Below are 16,392 nucleotides of genomic sequence, written 5' to 3'. Positions count from 1 at the left end.
CTGAAAAAAAAAGTACACAACTGTTTTCAACATTGAAAATAATCATAAATGTTTATTGAGCAGCAAATCAGCATATTAGAATGATTTCTGAAGGATCATGTGACACTGAAGACTGGAGTAACGATGCTGAAAATTCAGCTTTGCATCACAGGAATAAATTAATTTGTCAAATATATTTAAATAGTACACAGTTATTTTAAATTGTAATAATATTTCACAATATTACTGTTTTTTACTGTATTTTTAATTAAATAAATGTAGCCTCGGTGAGCAGACGAAACTTCTTTTAAAAACATTAAAAATCTTAGTGGTTCCAAACTTTTGGACTGTACTGTAGGTGTATGTGTGTCAAAGTCAACAATCAAGAGAAGACTTCACCAGAGTGAATACAGAGGGTTCACCACAAGATGTAAACCATTGGTGAGCCTTAAAAACAGGAAGGCCAGATTAGAGTTTGCCAAACAACATCTAAAAAAGCCTTCACAGTTCTGGAACAACATCCTATGTACAGATGAGACCAAGATCAACTTGTACCAGAGTGATGGGAAGAGAAGAGTATGGAGAAGGAAAGGAACTGCTCATGATCCACAGCATACCACCTCATCAGTGAAGCATGGTGGTGGTAGTGTCATGGCATGGGCATGTATGGCTGCCAATGGAACTGGTTCTCTTGTATTTATTGATGATGTGACTGCTGACAAAAGCAGCAGGATGAATTCTGAAGTGTTTCGGGCAATATTATCTGCTCATATTCAGCCAAATGCTTCAGAACTCATTGGACGGCGCTTCACAGTGCAGATGGACAATGACCCGAAGCATACTGCGAAAGCAACCAAAGAGTTTTTTAAGGGAAAGACGTGGAATGTTATGCAATGGCCAAGTCAATGACCTGACCTGAATCCGATTGAGCATGCATTTCACTTGCTGAAGACAAAACTGAAGGGAAAATGCCCCAAGAACAAGCAGGAACTGAAGACAGTTGCAGTAGAGGCCTGGCAGAGCATCACCAGGGATGAAACCCAGCGTCTGGTGATGTCTATGCCTTCCAGACTTCAGGCTGTAATTGACTGCAAAGGATTTGCAACCAAGTATTAAAAAGTGAAAGTTTGATTTATGATTGTTAATCTGTCCCATTACTTTTGGTCCCTTAAAAAGTGGGAGGCACATATACAAACTGTTGTAATTCCTACACCGTTCACCTGATTTGGATGTAAATACCCTAAAATTAAAGCTGAAAGTCTGCAGTTAAAGCACATCTTGTTCGTTTCATTTCATCCATTGTGGTGGTGTATAGAGCCAAAAAGATTAGAATTGTGTCGATGTCCCAATATTTATGGACCTGACTGTAGATTGGATGTTTAGGTGATTTGTTCAGGATCGGGAGGGAAGGTAATTTCTGAACAATACTGTTTTCAAATGTTATTATAAATGTTTTCAGCAATTTTTTCCTGTCTTTAATGCAGTTACATACAAACATAAACACAGTTAAGCTACCACACACATACATGCTACACACAGCAAGGAATGTTTAAGCTGTGTCCGAAACCGCTCACTCGTTCTCCGATTCACTAATCCCTATATGTCATTTGAGTGCACTATATCTGCAAAGAGTGAACGAAATGAAGTGAGTAAATTCCGACGCTGACATAGCCTATAACTGTGCGTCGGAGAGCTGGAGCGATCACAGAAATGGCTCAACATGTGATAAAACTTTTATCCTAAATGTTATTTTATAAAATAATATTAATAACAATCTTAATGATTTTATTTTGTAATATACATACCATACCTGCCAGCTTTGTAGTTTAATCGATTGTATGGTTTGTCATGCTTAATATGTGTTCATAATCATTAAATACTATAAAAAAAAAACTGCAAACAAAAATAAACATTAACAAGTGTACAATATTTCATATATTTATTAGTTTATATTTCATATATTTATAAGTTATTTTTAGTTTGTTAGAATCTCACGCTCACAGATGGCGTGGTCGTTGAGAGCCCTCAGGCGACTGTTATGATTGCATTTGAATGAATAAACTACCTATAGATGATTAATGAATATTTTTAAGTCGAGTTGCTGTTTTCATACTTCTGTAATATTTTTCATTCAATATTAAATTACAGAATTAAATTAAGAGTTTCAGTTTGTGGTGTATTTTTGTAGGTTTCAAAGTAACTTAAATGTAAAGTAATTAGTAATCTGATTACTTTTTACATGCAGTAATCAGTAATGTAATCAAATTACAATTTTAATGTAGTAATTTGTAATTTGTAGTAGATTACTTTTTTTGAGTAACTTACCCAACACTAATTGTGACCACTGATAGGTGAAGTTAATACTGATTATCTCTTCATCACGGCACATGGTAATGGGTGGAATATACACTATATTGCCAAAAGTATTGGGACACCCCTCCAAATCATTGAATTCAGGTGTTGCAATCACTTCCATGGCCACAGGTGTATAAAATCAAGCACCTAGGCATGCAGACTGCTTCTACAAACATTTGTGAAAGAATGGGTCGCTTTCTGGAGCTCAGTGAATTCAAGCATGGTACCGTGATAGGTTGCCACCTGTGCAAGAAGTCCATTCGTGAAATTTCCTCACTACTAAATATTCTAGAGTCAACTGTTAGTGGCATCATAACAAAGTTGAAGCAATTGGGAACAACAGCAACTCAGACACGAAGTGGTAGGCCACGTAAAATCACAGAGCGGGGTCAGCGCGTGCTGAGGCACACAGATCACCAAATTTGAGTCACCAAATTTCTGCAGAGTCAATAGCTACAGACCTCCAAACTTCATGTGGCCTTCAGATTAGCTCAAGAAGAGTGCGTAGAGAGCTTCATGGAATGGGTTTCTATGGGTTTCTGAGCAGCTGCATCCAAGCCTTACATCAGCAAGTGCAATGCAAAGTGTCGGATGCAGTGGTGTAAAGCACACTGCCACTGGACTCTAGAGCAGTGGAGACGTGTTCTCTGGAGTGACGAATAATGCTTCTCTGTCTGGCAATCCGATGGATGACTCGGGGTTCGGTGGTTGCCAGGAGAACGGTACTTGCCTGACTGCATTGTGCCAAGTGTAAATTTTGGTGGAGGGGGATTATGGTGTGGGGTTGTTTTTCAGGGGTTGGGCTTGACCCCTTAGTTCCAGTGAAAGGAACTCTTAATGCATACCAAGACATTTTGACAATTTCATGCTCCCAACTTTATGGGAACAGTTTGGGGATTGCACCTTCATGTTCCAACACGACTGCGCACCAGTGCACAAAGCAAGGTCCATAAAGACATGGATGAGTGAGTTTGGTGTGGAGGAACTTGACTGGCCTGCACCTCAACTTGATAGAACACCTTTGGGATGAATTGGAGCAGAGACTCCGAGCCATGCCTTCTCGCCAACATCACTGCCTGACCTCACAAATGCGTTTCTAGAAGAATGGTCAAAAATTCCCATAAACACTCTCCTAAACCTTGTGGAAAGCCTTCCCAGAAGAGTTGAAGCTGTTATAGCTGCAAAGGTTGGGCCAACTCCATATTAAACCCTACAGATTAAGAATGGGATGTCATTAAAGTTAATGTGCACGTAAAGGCAGGCAATATAGTGTATTAGGCAGCAAGTGAACATTTCGTCCTCAAAGTTGATGTGTTAGAAGCAGGAAAAATGGGCAAGCATAATGACTTGAGCGAGTTTGACAAGGAACAAATTGTGATGGCTAGACGACTGGGTCAGAGCATCTCCAAAACTGCAGCTTTTCTGGGGTGTTCCCGGCCTGCAGTGGTCAGTATATATCAAAAGTGGTCCAAGGACGGAACAGTGGTGAACCGGCAACAGGGTCATGGGTGGCCAACGCTCACTAATGCACATGGGGAGCAAAGGCTGGCACATGTGGTCCGATCCAACAGACGAGCTACTGTAGCTCAAATTGCTCAAGAAGTTAATGCTGGTTCTGATAGAAAGTTGTCAGAATACACCACACCTCGCAACTTACAGGACTTAAAGGATCTGCTGTTAACATCTTGGTGCCAGATACCACAGCACACCTTCAGGGGTCTAGTGGAGTCCATTCCTCGACGGGTCTGGGCTGTTTTGGCAGCAAAAAGGGGACCAACACAATATTAGGAAGGTGGTCATAATGTTATGCCTGATAGGTATATAGCAAAATAAAATCCAAAAGAAAGAAAGTTTGAATGAAAGAGCAAAAGAAAGAATGCGAAAAGGAGCAAAATAACTACAGTGAATAGAAAAAGTGAAAATAAACAAATGTATAGATATAGAATGAAAGAATGAAAGATCAAAAGAATTAATGAAAGAGCAAAAGAAAATGAGTGAAAGAAAGAATGAGCAAAAGAAAGAGCGGAAGAAAGAGCTAAAGAAAAAAGTGAAAGAAACAGCAAAAGAAAGAAAGAAAGAAAGATAGAAAGAAAGAAAGAAAGAAAGAAAGGCCATGTTTCAGAGGGACAGTGGCAGAGGCTGGACAGACTGTTGCCACATAGCACCTCAGGGGATTCTGGGAAAATCATCTTTTATTCTGAAAGTCTTTCAGTGTCCGTCCTGCTATTAGCATGACAAAAACAGCACTTTGCCATCCAGAATGCCCTGTTTTCTGAACCTCTGCTCTTTTCAACTCTCTAGTTCTCTCTGTCACTCTCTCAGTTTCTTTAACCACATACTTCTCCATTCAAACCTCCAAAGTACACATGATCAATATATCCATTCTCTCTCTCTGCGCTGAGACTGGAACACAGCAGATTCCTCTGGTGGTTTTTAGTATTCATAATCAGAATAGGAAATCGAATATTTCTGTTGAGAAATTCTCTCACCATCTGGGAAAAAGAAATTCATAACTTTATCAGGGTGAAACAGGGGTGAATATGAGAGAGAGACACACAATAATCGTTATGTTCTTCCCTTATCAGTAATTTTCCATAAATTATTTCATTTCTCTGTTAGATTAAAGGCAAGTCGGAAATAAGTGATCTGATGGCTATCACATATTACAAATATCAGTTGAAATGGAACAAAGCAGTCAAACCCAACAGTAAAATGGACTTTACCTTATCATTACTTGCAGCTGCATTTTAACAAAATAATACCATTTTCCATTCTACATGTAATATTTATTATATGTATGTTTCTTATTCAAGAGAATTTTATTATTATAATTATTATTATTAATTAAACTTTATAGTATTTTGTCAAATTAATGCTTCACCTTAACATAAAGAATGTTAATAATGTACTAATAAACATAACTGGAGCTGCTTCTATCTTAGCAACACTGCATTACAAAATTATAAATCAATTTACAGCTTTAATAGCTTTGATGAACTGGATTATTTTCATTATAATATAAAACTGAATACAAATATGCATGCGTTTTAAAGCCGTTGTGTATATATGTGTGTATTAGTCCATGATGTTCTCACACTTGTTTACTGATGCCACCGGTTCACAAGGCAGTCAGATGACTACTCTGCTAGGTCAGTCTGTACAGATTCAATCTACAGCCCCTGCCAGTTCTCATTTCTTCTCTTTAATCCTTTACTTCCCATCAGAATCAGCCTTACTTCCACATGTGACATGTAAAACTCCCTTCCTCCACAGTCAAAGCTGTACTGTGTGCCGTTAATTAAGTGAAAGTTTCATCTGTTTGTTAATTTTGAAGAACATCAGGATCACTTTGATGAGCTGTTTAATTCACATCTGAAAAAGAACCATCTGCCCTTGTTTTCTCTGCCACACCGTTAATGCATGAGTGCTCCATCAGGTCTATCAGAATGAGAACAGAAAATCACAACACAACAACAGGAAGAAGTTTCTGAAGACATCAGCACATTTCTTCAGACTGCCTACAGCGGGCCGACAACAATGTCCGATGTGATTATCATTGGAAAAATTTTGATTTCTTGTCTTATAAAAGTTGTATATATATATACACACAAAACAAAATTAATCCACCTGATCTTCAGCGGCTCAGATTTTGAAAGTAAATTGTGAGAGCTATGTGGATTAATACATCCAGCTACAGAACAGCTAAAACGCTTGGGAGACATTCTTGTCAGTGCAGCAATGGCGGACTGTGTACAACTCGCTGTGAACTCGCTAAAGGCAGTTCTATGTTAAAACGGCAGTGTCTTTCAACATTTGTGGGCGGGGCCTGTGGCTAATGTGATGTCACATTAGCACCATGGCTGATAACAGGTTGATGGGAGACACTGTGGATTAAAAAAAAATAAGGAGTGGGTGGATATTTATCACTATAGGGTGGTTGTTTACACACACTGCCAACGCACATTTACAGTCGTGCTCAAAAGTTTACATACCCCTTGCAGAATCTGCAAAATGTTAATTATTTTAACAAAATAAGAGGGATCATGCAAAATGTGTTATTTTTTATTTTTTATTTTGCATAAAAGATGTTTACATATAGTCAAAAAATAGCTGAATTTATAAAAATGACCTGTTCAAAAATATATATAACCGTGATACTGTGTGTGGTTACCTGATGATCCACAACTGTTTTTATGTTTTGTGATGGTTGTTCATGAGTCTCTTGTTTGTCCTAAACAGTTAAACTGCCCAATATTCTTCAGAAAAATCCTTAAGGTCCAGCAAATTCTTCAGTTTTCCAGCATCTTTTGCATATTTGAACCCTTTCCAGCAGTGACTGTGTGATTTTGAGATCCATCTTTTCACACAGAGGATGACTGAGAGACTCAAACACAACTATTAAAAAAGGTTCAAACATTCACTGATGCTCCAGAAGAAAACACGACGCATTAAGAACCGGGGGGTGAAAACTTTTGAACAAGATGACGATGTCCAAATTTGTCTTATTTTGTTTAAATATCTAATTTTTTCATTTAGTACTGCCCATCGGAAGCTACAGAAGATACTTATATGTTTCCCGGAAGACAAATTAAGTAAAATTTATCTTGATGTTCAAATTCAAAAGGTTTTCACACCCAGGGTCTTAATGCATTGTGTTTCCTTCTGGAGCATCAGTGAATGTTTGGACCTTTTTTAATAGTTGTGTTTGAGTCCCTCAATTGTCCTCAGTATTAAAAGATGGATCTCAAAATCACACAGTCACTGCTGGAAAGGGTTCAAATATGCAAAAATGTTGGAAAACTGAAGAATTTGCAGGACCTGGAGATTTTTCTGAAAAATGTTGGGCAGTTTAACTGTTCAGGACAAACAAGAGACTCATGAACAATCATCACAAATCATAATGGATCATCCAGGTAACCACACACAGTATTAAGAATCAAGGGTATGTACATTTTTAACGGGTCATTTTTATGAATTCAGCTATTTTTTGACTATATGTAAACATCTTTTATGCAAAATATCTTATTCAGGAAAGTGCTAAATAAAAAATAACACACATTTTGCATGATTCCTCTTATTTTGTTAAAATAATTAACATTTTGCAGATTCTGCAAGGGGTGTGTAAACTTTTGAGCACGACTGTATGTCCAAACATAATAGGTATAATAGGTCCATTTAAAGAGATAGTAATATTCTGTTATGATTTACTCATCCTTATGTCATTTCAAACCTGTATGACTTTTTTTTTTTTTGTTGTGGAATACAAAAGAAGATATTTTAAAATTAAATAGTTCAAAATATCTTCTTTGGTGTTTCACAGAAGAAAGAAATGCAAACAGGTTTAAAATGACATGAGGGCAAGTAAATGATGATATTTGCAGTACCATCACCAAATCATAATATTCCTTACCATGTTGAAGAGCTCAAGTCTGTTTTTAACATCCATAAGCACAGGATCAGCACTTCTGACCCTTACTTCTGGATTCTGTCTTTGAGCATGAACTCCATTGCCCACCACTCTTGCAGTATAACTGAGAGAAAGAGAGAAAAAGACAAAAACATTAAGAGATGGTCAGCTGTTATTTGCACCATGAAGCCCCAGCAGAAATCGACCTTTGGTTGAGGTCCCTTGGAAGCTTAAATCTTCAATCTACTGTTTGGCTTTACCGTAATATGGACGGCACTCTGTCCTGACAGCTTAGGAGATCAATATGGCTTGGACTTCTAGATCCCCTGACAGAAATGATGCATTATAAAGTCTAATTGTTGGTGTGTTTGCTGTCGGAGGTGTCGGTTGGAAGTATGTGAGGGTATTGATGAGAGACTGCTTTGGAATAATAAAAAGAGAAGAAAGGCCATAAAAGTTAGAAATGAAGCTAATTAGAGTCTTGTAAGAGGCCATAGCGAAATGTGTCTGAACTGCTTAAAGGTGCAGTTTGTAATATTGACAGCTAATTGTTGAAATGGGTACTGCAGTCCAAATTCAAAATATTTGAGAAGGTTCTTTCTCCCACCCCATCCTCCTCAGACTCGACGCTCACACGGGTTGCCAGATCGAGGATACGCAACAGGGACAAGCACAATTGACAATGGAAGGCGACAAGCCTTATATTGTAAGTTGATGAGTTGGTTTCTCCACGTTTTAATATGCCTCTGGACATAGGTTGGGTAGAATCTGCGATCTCTGATATATAGTTTGTTTTCTGGCTTCCGTGGCTACAATACGCTGCATTTTACGCCAAATGGCAACCCGTGGTGTCGAAATACTATTGGGTAAATTGGCAGCAGGCAGGATTACACAGACCAAAGCAAAAACACAATCAGACATAGAACGCACATTTCAAAGTAGAATAACTGTCTGTAGCATTGTTTTTCAGAGAAACAAGTATGTGGATGTTTCCAAGATCTCTGCAAACATACTATGGTATTTTTGTGCTTTAGTACAGTCAAAAATGACATACAATACCTTTAAGCCACCCACACACTACCAGATAATCGAGCTGATTTTGGACCCAATTCTCCCCTTCTGATAATCCTGATTTGTGATGTGTTAAAAGTGATTGAATCTGCTCAGAAGAACGTCGGGTTGCACCGATCTCAAATTGTAAATATCCAACATGTTGAATATTTACTATCAGAAATCCAATCGCGTTGGGGGAATGCCGAGGACAAACATGCAGATCTGTAGATTATCACATGGAATGAAACGATACCTAATCAGAAAGCGAGCTGACGGAAAATGGAAGCATAGCACGACTTCATCCAAATCTTTTGTTTCCCCCACAAATTTTCTGTAAAAAGCAGTCCAAACACTATTATTGCCATTTCTTCTTGCCCGTCATCTGCCACATTTTACTGCAAGAGATTTTGCAAGATTTCCTGTGTTCACAGTCAGTATTTGGTTGTTTTTGAATGGTATCTGTTAGTGTCTAGTGTGTCTGTGGTCTGTGAGGACTGTTTATAAAGAGGGTTTGTGTTGAAGTCTGTTGTTCTTGAAGGTTTGCATTGAGGTCAGCGTTGTTATTGTTAACTGAAACAAATTAAAACTATTTAACATTATTTTTGATAAGCAGAAAAACTAATTAAAAATATTAACAAATACTATAATAGTACAGTAGGTAAGTTGTTCTTGAGTGTTTGTGTTGAGGCACATTGTACCTATAGGCCCCAATATACTTCGAAATCGAAGAACGAACTGATGTGACATCATTTTGAACAAAAGCAGGCCAAAATTAAGTTTGTTTGGAGTTCGTTTTGGGAGTTCGAAACAGCTTGCCAAAGCAAACTTTCCAGAAAAGTTTGCTATGGCTGGTAAGCATCTTTGTACCAGGGGCGGAGCTACGGGTGGGCCTGGGTGGGCCTGGGCCCACCCAGATTGACAGCTTGCCCACCCAGTCAGATCCAGGGAAATATATAGCTTATATATTTTTTAATAAAACAATTTTCTAACGTTTAACAATTCTTCAATAACTTTTTTAAATTAGATTTTTTTTTTCATGCATTAAAACTCTTAATTAGAATATGCTAATTTGTCTCTTCTTCAATTACATCACACGCCATTAGTAGCCTGTTATGTTCTTCGTGCAAATATCCGGATTTCAACCAGCAGCGCCCTTTTTATGTTAAAAAAAAATGGCTAACCCGCTATCTATGATGCATTTAATAAAGAAAAACGACTTGACAAAGATGACAGGACGCCGTAACAACTTTTATCGTTTGAACGAGAACTAACAGATAAGCTAAATGAGTTTATGACGATATCAACATCTTCAATTCAAAACCCAGCTGACTCTGACTTGTTTAGAACAGACATCAGACATACAGGGTAAGCTATAGGTGTTTAGTCTGACCCGAATTTTTGACAAGCGTTTCTGAGGTTCTGGGTTCTAATCCGCCCTCATATCTTCTTTTTTCCACCCTCATTAAAACCAAAGGTGTTCATCAGTGATTGTACATCAAGTGCAAGGACACATTGTGTGAATTTTGTTTCATGCTTTTACCAGAACGAAACGCTCGATTGTCTGTGTGAAGACTGCGCATGTGCACGAGCGCCAAGAGAACAGCAGCAACGAGCACTGGCCATGATTGCAGAAACAACACGTTCTAGCGGAAAGATCGCCTCTTATTTAAACACAGACATACGAATTCCTTATCGAATGGAGATGTTTCTTTCTTTTAGGTACAATTATTCGTTCAAGTTTCAGAAAGATTCTTGCAGAAAAACAGCTGAAAGCACACCCTGTTTTTTATTTATTTTATTTTACAAAAGTACAAGGTTTTGTTTTTATTGTGAGCGTACACAAATAAAAGTAGACCATTTGTAGTCTTGCACTAATCTGTAGGCTATCGCCAAAAATGACGAAAGGCCTAATTTAAGTTGTTTCTGTCATGAGGAAAAAATCCATCAGAACGCTCCGGCGCGTTCGTCGGCCAGAGGGATAAAAATAGCCAATTTAGTTTCATATTTATATTTAAATATTGGGCTATAGCCTAATATTATTATTTTTTAATTTCACCTGGTTGATTATGAAAAGTGAATAGCATGACGGATGCGCAATGTCGGGAGATATGCAGCGGGTCAGACATGATTTTGACCACTTCATTAAGTTTTGTTTTATAGTAAGCCTTTCTTTAAAGTGAATTTCGTTTTGTAGAAATTGTATCTTAATTTCAATCAATGTTTCATCAACCAATTGCCTATATTTAATAAAGAGGAAGAAAACCAAGAACGTCGGGTGGAATGGATTGAAGTGCGTAACAAACAAACCCATGTTTCTGCGGGCTTTGAATAAGGCTGAAGCAATATTCTCTTTTTATTGAATTTCTTAAATAAATAAATATAAGTTCATTCGATGAATCTGAACGTATGTTTACATGAACGCTAAATAAAGTGATCGGGTTAACGTGTGCGCGTTTGTCACAAGTTTCAAATCAGAATTATTATTATTTATTTTATTTTTTTTAGAATCGTAAGCTGACTTTTTTTGTTATTTTTATTTATAGCTGCCTGTTACCATGTCAGGTTATTTACAAATATGTGATTATTATTATTAGGATATTTTTTTTAATCGATTGGTGCTGTTGGTTGTTGTTGTAACTGCAGTTTTGTCTTGTTCTTATCTTGTTCTAGATTTACTTGAATTGATATTGTCACATAATATTATATTAAATAACGTAATTTGAACTTGCCATAGGCTACCTTGACTTTTTGTGAATTTACGCCACTGAGGGACAGTCCATCATTTATCATCATTCCCTCCCAAATTAAGCCAGTTGAAAAACATGGGATGATGCGAATTATTCTGGCCCACCCACACTTTTAGAGGCCCACTGCTTTGTACTACCATTGGTCCGTGGTGATTATGTACTAGGTAGGTGTGACATGGAAATCTTCTCTTGCTTATTTCTACTGTTCAGTCCATTAAGGTCAGATGTCCGTGACTAAAAATATGAACACTCCGGAAAGCTGCTTTATAGTAGAAAATGAAGTTATACTTCTGATGAAATGAGACACTGACTCTATTTAATATGGTGAAGCTGCTTGATTTTAGGCAATCTATTGTATAAAGTCCTATATAAACAAATGTGACTTGAATTTACTAGAGTGCCAAATTGCAGAGCTTGTGCAAACATATCAACATTGCTACGATCTGTTTTTCTTATGCTTTATTATTATTATTATTATTATTAAAAATAATAATTTTTAAAAATAAAAAAAATTTGTTTTCTCAAATTTGTTGTGTTTATTTTGTTATTGAGAGGAAAGCGTGCGGTCCATAATAACATATTCATCTAAACTCCGCTCTCAGCAGAGTGGGCATCGTTGAATGTTCGCTAAGAGTATATCGGTGGTCACGTATTTTGAACTTCGTTTTATCCCTAAGCGAAGAGCCAAAAAGAACTTCGTTGTGAGTATATCAGGGCCTTAAGGGTTTGTGTTGAGGTTGAGATGCATTGTTCTTGAGGGTTTGCTTCGATGGACATTCCCGAGTGTCTGTGTTGAAGAACTTTGTTCTTGAGGGTTTCTGTTGAGGCACATTGATCCTGAGGGTTTGCGTTGAGGTATGTTGCTCCTGAGGATTTGCGTTAAAGCACATTCTGAGTCAGCATGATCAGTTCTGAAGTGAAGCTGAAGCTGCATGTTATCAATTGGGCAGTTGTGTTTGGAGACCAGACTGAAGGATAAACAGAAGTGCTGAGTGAGCAGATACACTTATTCCTGGCACCTCTGGGTTCTGGAGAAGTAGCTTCTGCACTAATGAACTGTCCATTCAGGACTCAATTACTGCAATGGACAAGCCATGGGGTGAAAGGATTAGTAGAAGGAAGTGTTTGGCCAAAGGTGGAGAGGAAAGTTTGAGTGACAGAAAAAGAGGAATTATCAATTCATAATGGAAAGTTCACTGCTTTCCCAACAGCAAAGTCCTAAACACCTGCACGCACACACAGAAGCCATCTAATTACAAGCACAGTACACCTCTTTCTCGCTCTCTCATTATCATGCTGTTACAAAAAAATTGCCAATATTATTTCTGAAAGCGTGAATTTTCAACCCACACACTAAAAATACATTATTCATTGCCCAATTTTAAGATGTGATGAGAACACACAAACACAAATTGAAGAAATATGCATATGGGGTTGTGTGTGACTGTGAATGTTAACTGAATTTTGTGTGGGTGCTCTTATTTTCAATATTGGGCTAAAGAGATAAATATGATTAAAATTATTCCTAATGCATGAAATTAACCCATGTTATGGTCCAACTCCACACAAACTAACATTAAAGTGCCTTTGCCCAAGGGCACAATTAATCATCCTTACAACTTAAAAGACGCAAATACTTCCATTAAAGAGCTAAGCATAGCATTTACCAATGGCTTGTTAACTAATGTTGCAACAATATTTAGCTCACATTATGCACAGTGGAAGATTCTGAAGTTTAGATTTTGGAGTTTTTGGTCAAATCTTTATGTCTGTGTTACCAGTCCTACTCGACCTGCTCCAAACGGGACTTGAACCGGCGTCTCCGGTATGGGACGCCGGCACGTTAACAAGGACGCTAAAGACCACAGTCTCTACCATCAGTCACTAGCACGCCTCTTGAGGTCAGGGGAGTGAGGTTTACATGCGCAGCTCTTACTAGCTTGTTTCCGTTACACTTACCCCCCTAAATCTCATTCCCATCCGGGACACGACACAGAATGTAACCGGTCCTATTCGACCTGCTCTGAGCAGGACTCAAACCGGCGTCTCCAGCACGGACACTAAAGACCGCAAGTTTTTCAATAAATCTATTTCAGTTTCATTTCTAAACATGTTGCAATCCAAAATCGATTTGATTCCTACATGCATTTATTAGATACAATTCAGCTGGGTGTCAACTATAATGTTGTATCTAATATTATACCTCTCAGACCCATGTATTGCCTCATCTAATAATTGTGTTTTACAACTATTCCTGTACTTTGATATGGCACCATATTGTGAAAAATATTGAAACATATTCCAGATGTGCTGATAATCTTAATATTATAAAATAAATCTATAAGTGTAGCAGCTCAGAAACATTCACAATTAAATTGCTTTGATTGTGAATTTAGACATCTAAACTCATGAATTTCACCTGATTTCAGAGACAATGCAGCTAGAATTTAGACATTTACCTCATATTCCAAACACACTCACAAAAAAATACTCATAGTCTGACATACATACAGTAGACATTCAGTGACATACACAGGCAATCTTATGCTGCTTTAATACGATGTCTCAAAGAAAAAGGCTCACTTTCTCTCTCTTAATGATGGTGTACTACAAAAGCCTATAATCCCTGGGTGTGACCCAGAAGAGCAAGAATCCTAGAATCCTCCTTACTGAACACACACACACACACAAAGATTCCAACAACTACATTTGCTGTAGTCTGGACATCCTTTATTGCAGGATCATTTTGCATTACTGTAATCTACTCTCTCTCTCTCTCTCTCTCTCTCTCTCTCTCTCTCTCTCTCTGTGTGTCTCTAAAGACTGTGTAATTAATGTGTTTTACGAGGCAATTAATTACACAGACCATGAAGCATTGCAAATAATAATAATAATTAAAAAAAACAACTAAAAGAAAATACATTTTCGTGACTCCAAAACTAACTAAACTAAAAATAAATATAGTCAAAAATGTATTTTTGTTTTACGGTACATAAAATTTGAAGCATTTATCCCAACTGTATTGGTAACACTTTTCAATAAGGTTTATTTGTTAACATTAGCTAACTACATTAGTTAACATGAACTAATAATGCACTTATACATCATTTATTAATCTTTGTTAATTTCAACATTTACTAACACATTATTAAAATCAAGAGTTGTTAATGCACTGTGAACATGAACTATCCATGCAACTAGATGGCGATAACACTAGATGGCCCTAAGAAATTAAATGCAGTTAAACATTTAAAGGTGCCATCGAACGTTTTTTTACAAGATGTAATATAAGTCTAAGGTGTCCCCTGAATGTGTCTGTGAAGTTGCAGCTCAAAATACCCCATAGATTTTTTTTTTTATAAATTTTTTTAACTGCCTATTTTGAGGCATAATTAGAAATGCGCCGATTCATGCTGCGGCCCCTTTAAATCGCGCGCTCTCCGCCCCCCTCCCGAGCTCTCGACTCTATCACTGCATAAACAAAGTTCACACAGCTAATATAACCCTCAAAATGTATCTTTACAAATTGTTTATCATGCAACATGTCTAATTGCGTAAATATTGTATTTATTTGGATGTTTACATTCTGAATGAGTTTGATAGTGCTCCGTTGCTAACGGCTAATGCTACACTGTTGGAGAGATTTATAAAGAATGAAGTTGTGTTTATGAATTATACAGACTGCAAGTGTTTAATAATGAAAATAGCGACAGCTCTTGTCTCTGTGAACACAGTAATAAACGATGGTAACTTTAACCACATTTAACAGTACATTAGCAACATGCTAACGAAACATTTAGAAAGACAATTTACAAATATCACTAAAAATATCATGATATCATGGATCATGTCAGTTATTATCGCTCCATCTGCCATTTTTCACTATTGTTCTTGCTTGCTTACCTAGTCTGATGATTCAGCTGTGCACAGATCCAGACGTTAATACTGGCTGCCCTTGTGTAATGCCTCGATCATGGGCTGGCATATGCAAATATTGGGGGCGTACACCCCGACTGTTACGTAACGGTTGGTGTTATGTTGAGATTCGCCTGTTCTTCAGAGGTCTTTTAAACAAATGAGATTTATATAAGGAGGAGGAAACAATGGAGTTTGAGACTCACTGTATGTCATTTCCATGTACTGAACTCTTGTTATTCAACTATGCTGAGGTAAATTCAATATTCAATTCGATGGCACCTTTAAAATATACTAGTTAATGCATTAACTTTGGCAGCCCTAAAGAACTAAAACAACTAAATATACTAAAAAACTAAGACTAAACTGAAAGTAAATAAATAAATAGAAATAAATGAACAGTCATGGAGTGAAAATTAATGAAATCTAAATAAATGGAAAATGCATTTCAAATAGAATTTAAAAAATAAACGGCTCAGACAGCCTTATATACATAATTATATGAATACACACAAACAATGATGCAAATAAAAACAAACTTTGAATAAAGCCACAGAAAATAAACATTAAAAACATCTCTGACAAGATGCTGTCTGGTTCCCAGCATGAAGCAAGTTAACCACAGCAAACATCCTATAATCAATGCATGTATTCCCAGAGTTCCAAGGAAACAGAGATGATTCCAAAAGTTTTGAAAAGCATGAAAAGCATATGTAAATGCTTCTGGTTGCAAGGTATTTGTAAGAAAAAAAAGTGAGACATGTAAAACAAAATGTAAAAATTTTGAGAATTATGTTGTAGATTCATTAACAGTCCAAAAAAAATGTTTTCAAAGCCTGATGCCACAAGAATAGTTTTTTAAGTTCCTATGATGCCATAGAAGAAACTTTTTAGGTTCTATGGCTCCAGGAGTCTTCACATTTCCTTTTTTCCTTT

The 16,392-nt window shown here is 37.1% G+C and overlaps 1 protein-coding gene across 3 annotated transcripts in view; it reads right to left on the bottom strand.

Annotated features, from left to right (window-relative positions):
* gpc5c (glypican 5c) overlaps positions 1-16,392 on the bottom strand; it is a 180,258-nt gene that overhangs the window by 65,450 nt on the left and 98,416 nt on the right. For 2 of the 3 annotated variants that reach the window (XM_048163430.1, XM_048163428.1), the window contains one exon: positions 7,745-7,865. In XM_048163430.1, coding sequence (XP_048019387.1) covers positions 7,745-7,865 — 121 coding nt within the window. Of the gene's footprint in view, positions 1-4,435; positions 5,773-7,744; positions 7,866-16,392 lie in introns of those variants that run through there. The other variant, XM_048163431.1, reaches the window with a different exon arrangement.

This window comes from Megalobrama amblycephala, linkage group LG17 (assembly GCF_018812025.1).
Source record: "Megalobrama amblycephala isolate DHTTF-2021 linkage group LG17, ASM1881202v1, whole genome shotgun sequence".
NCBI classification, from domain to species: domain Eukaryota; kingdom Metazoa; phylum Chordata; class Actinopteri; order Cypriniformes; family Xenocyprididae; genus Megalobrama; species Megalobrama amblycephala.
This window is presented reverse-complemented; position numbering and strand designations above follow the sequence as displayed.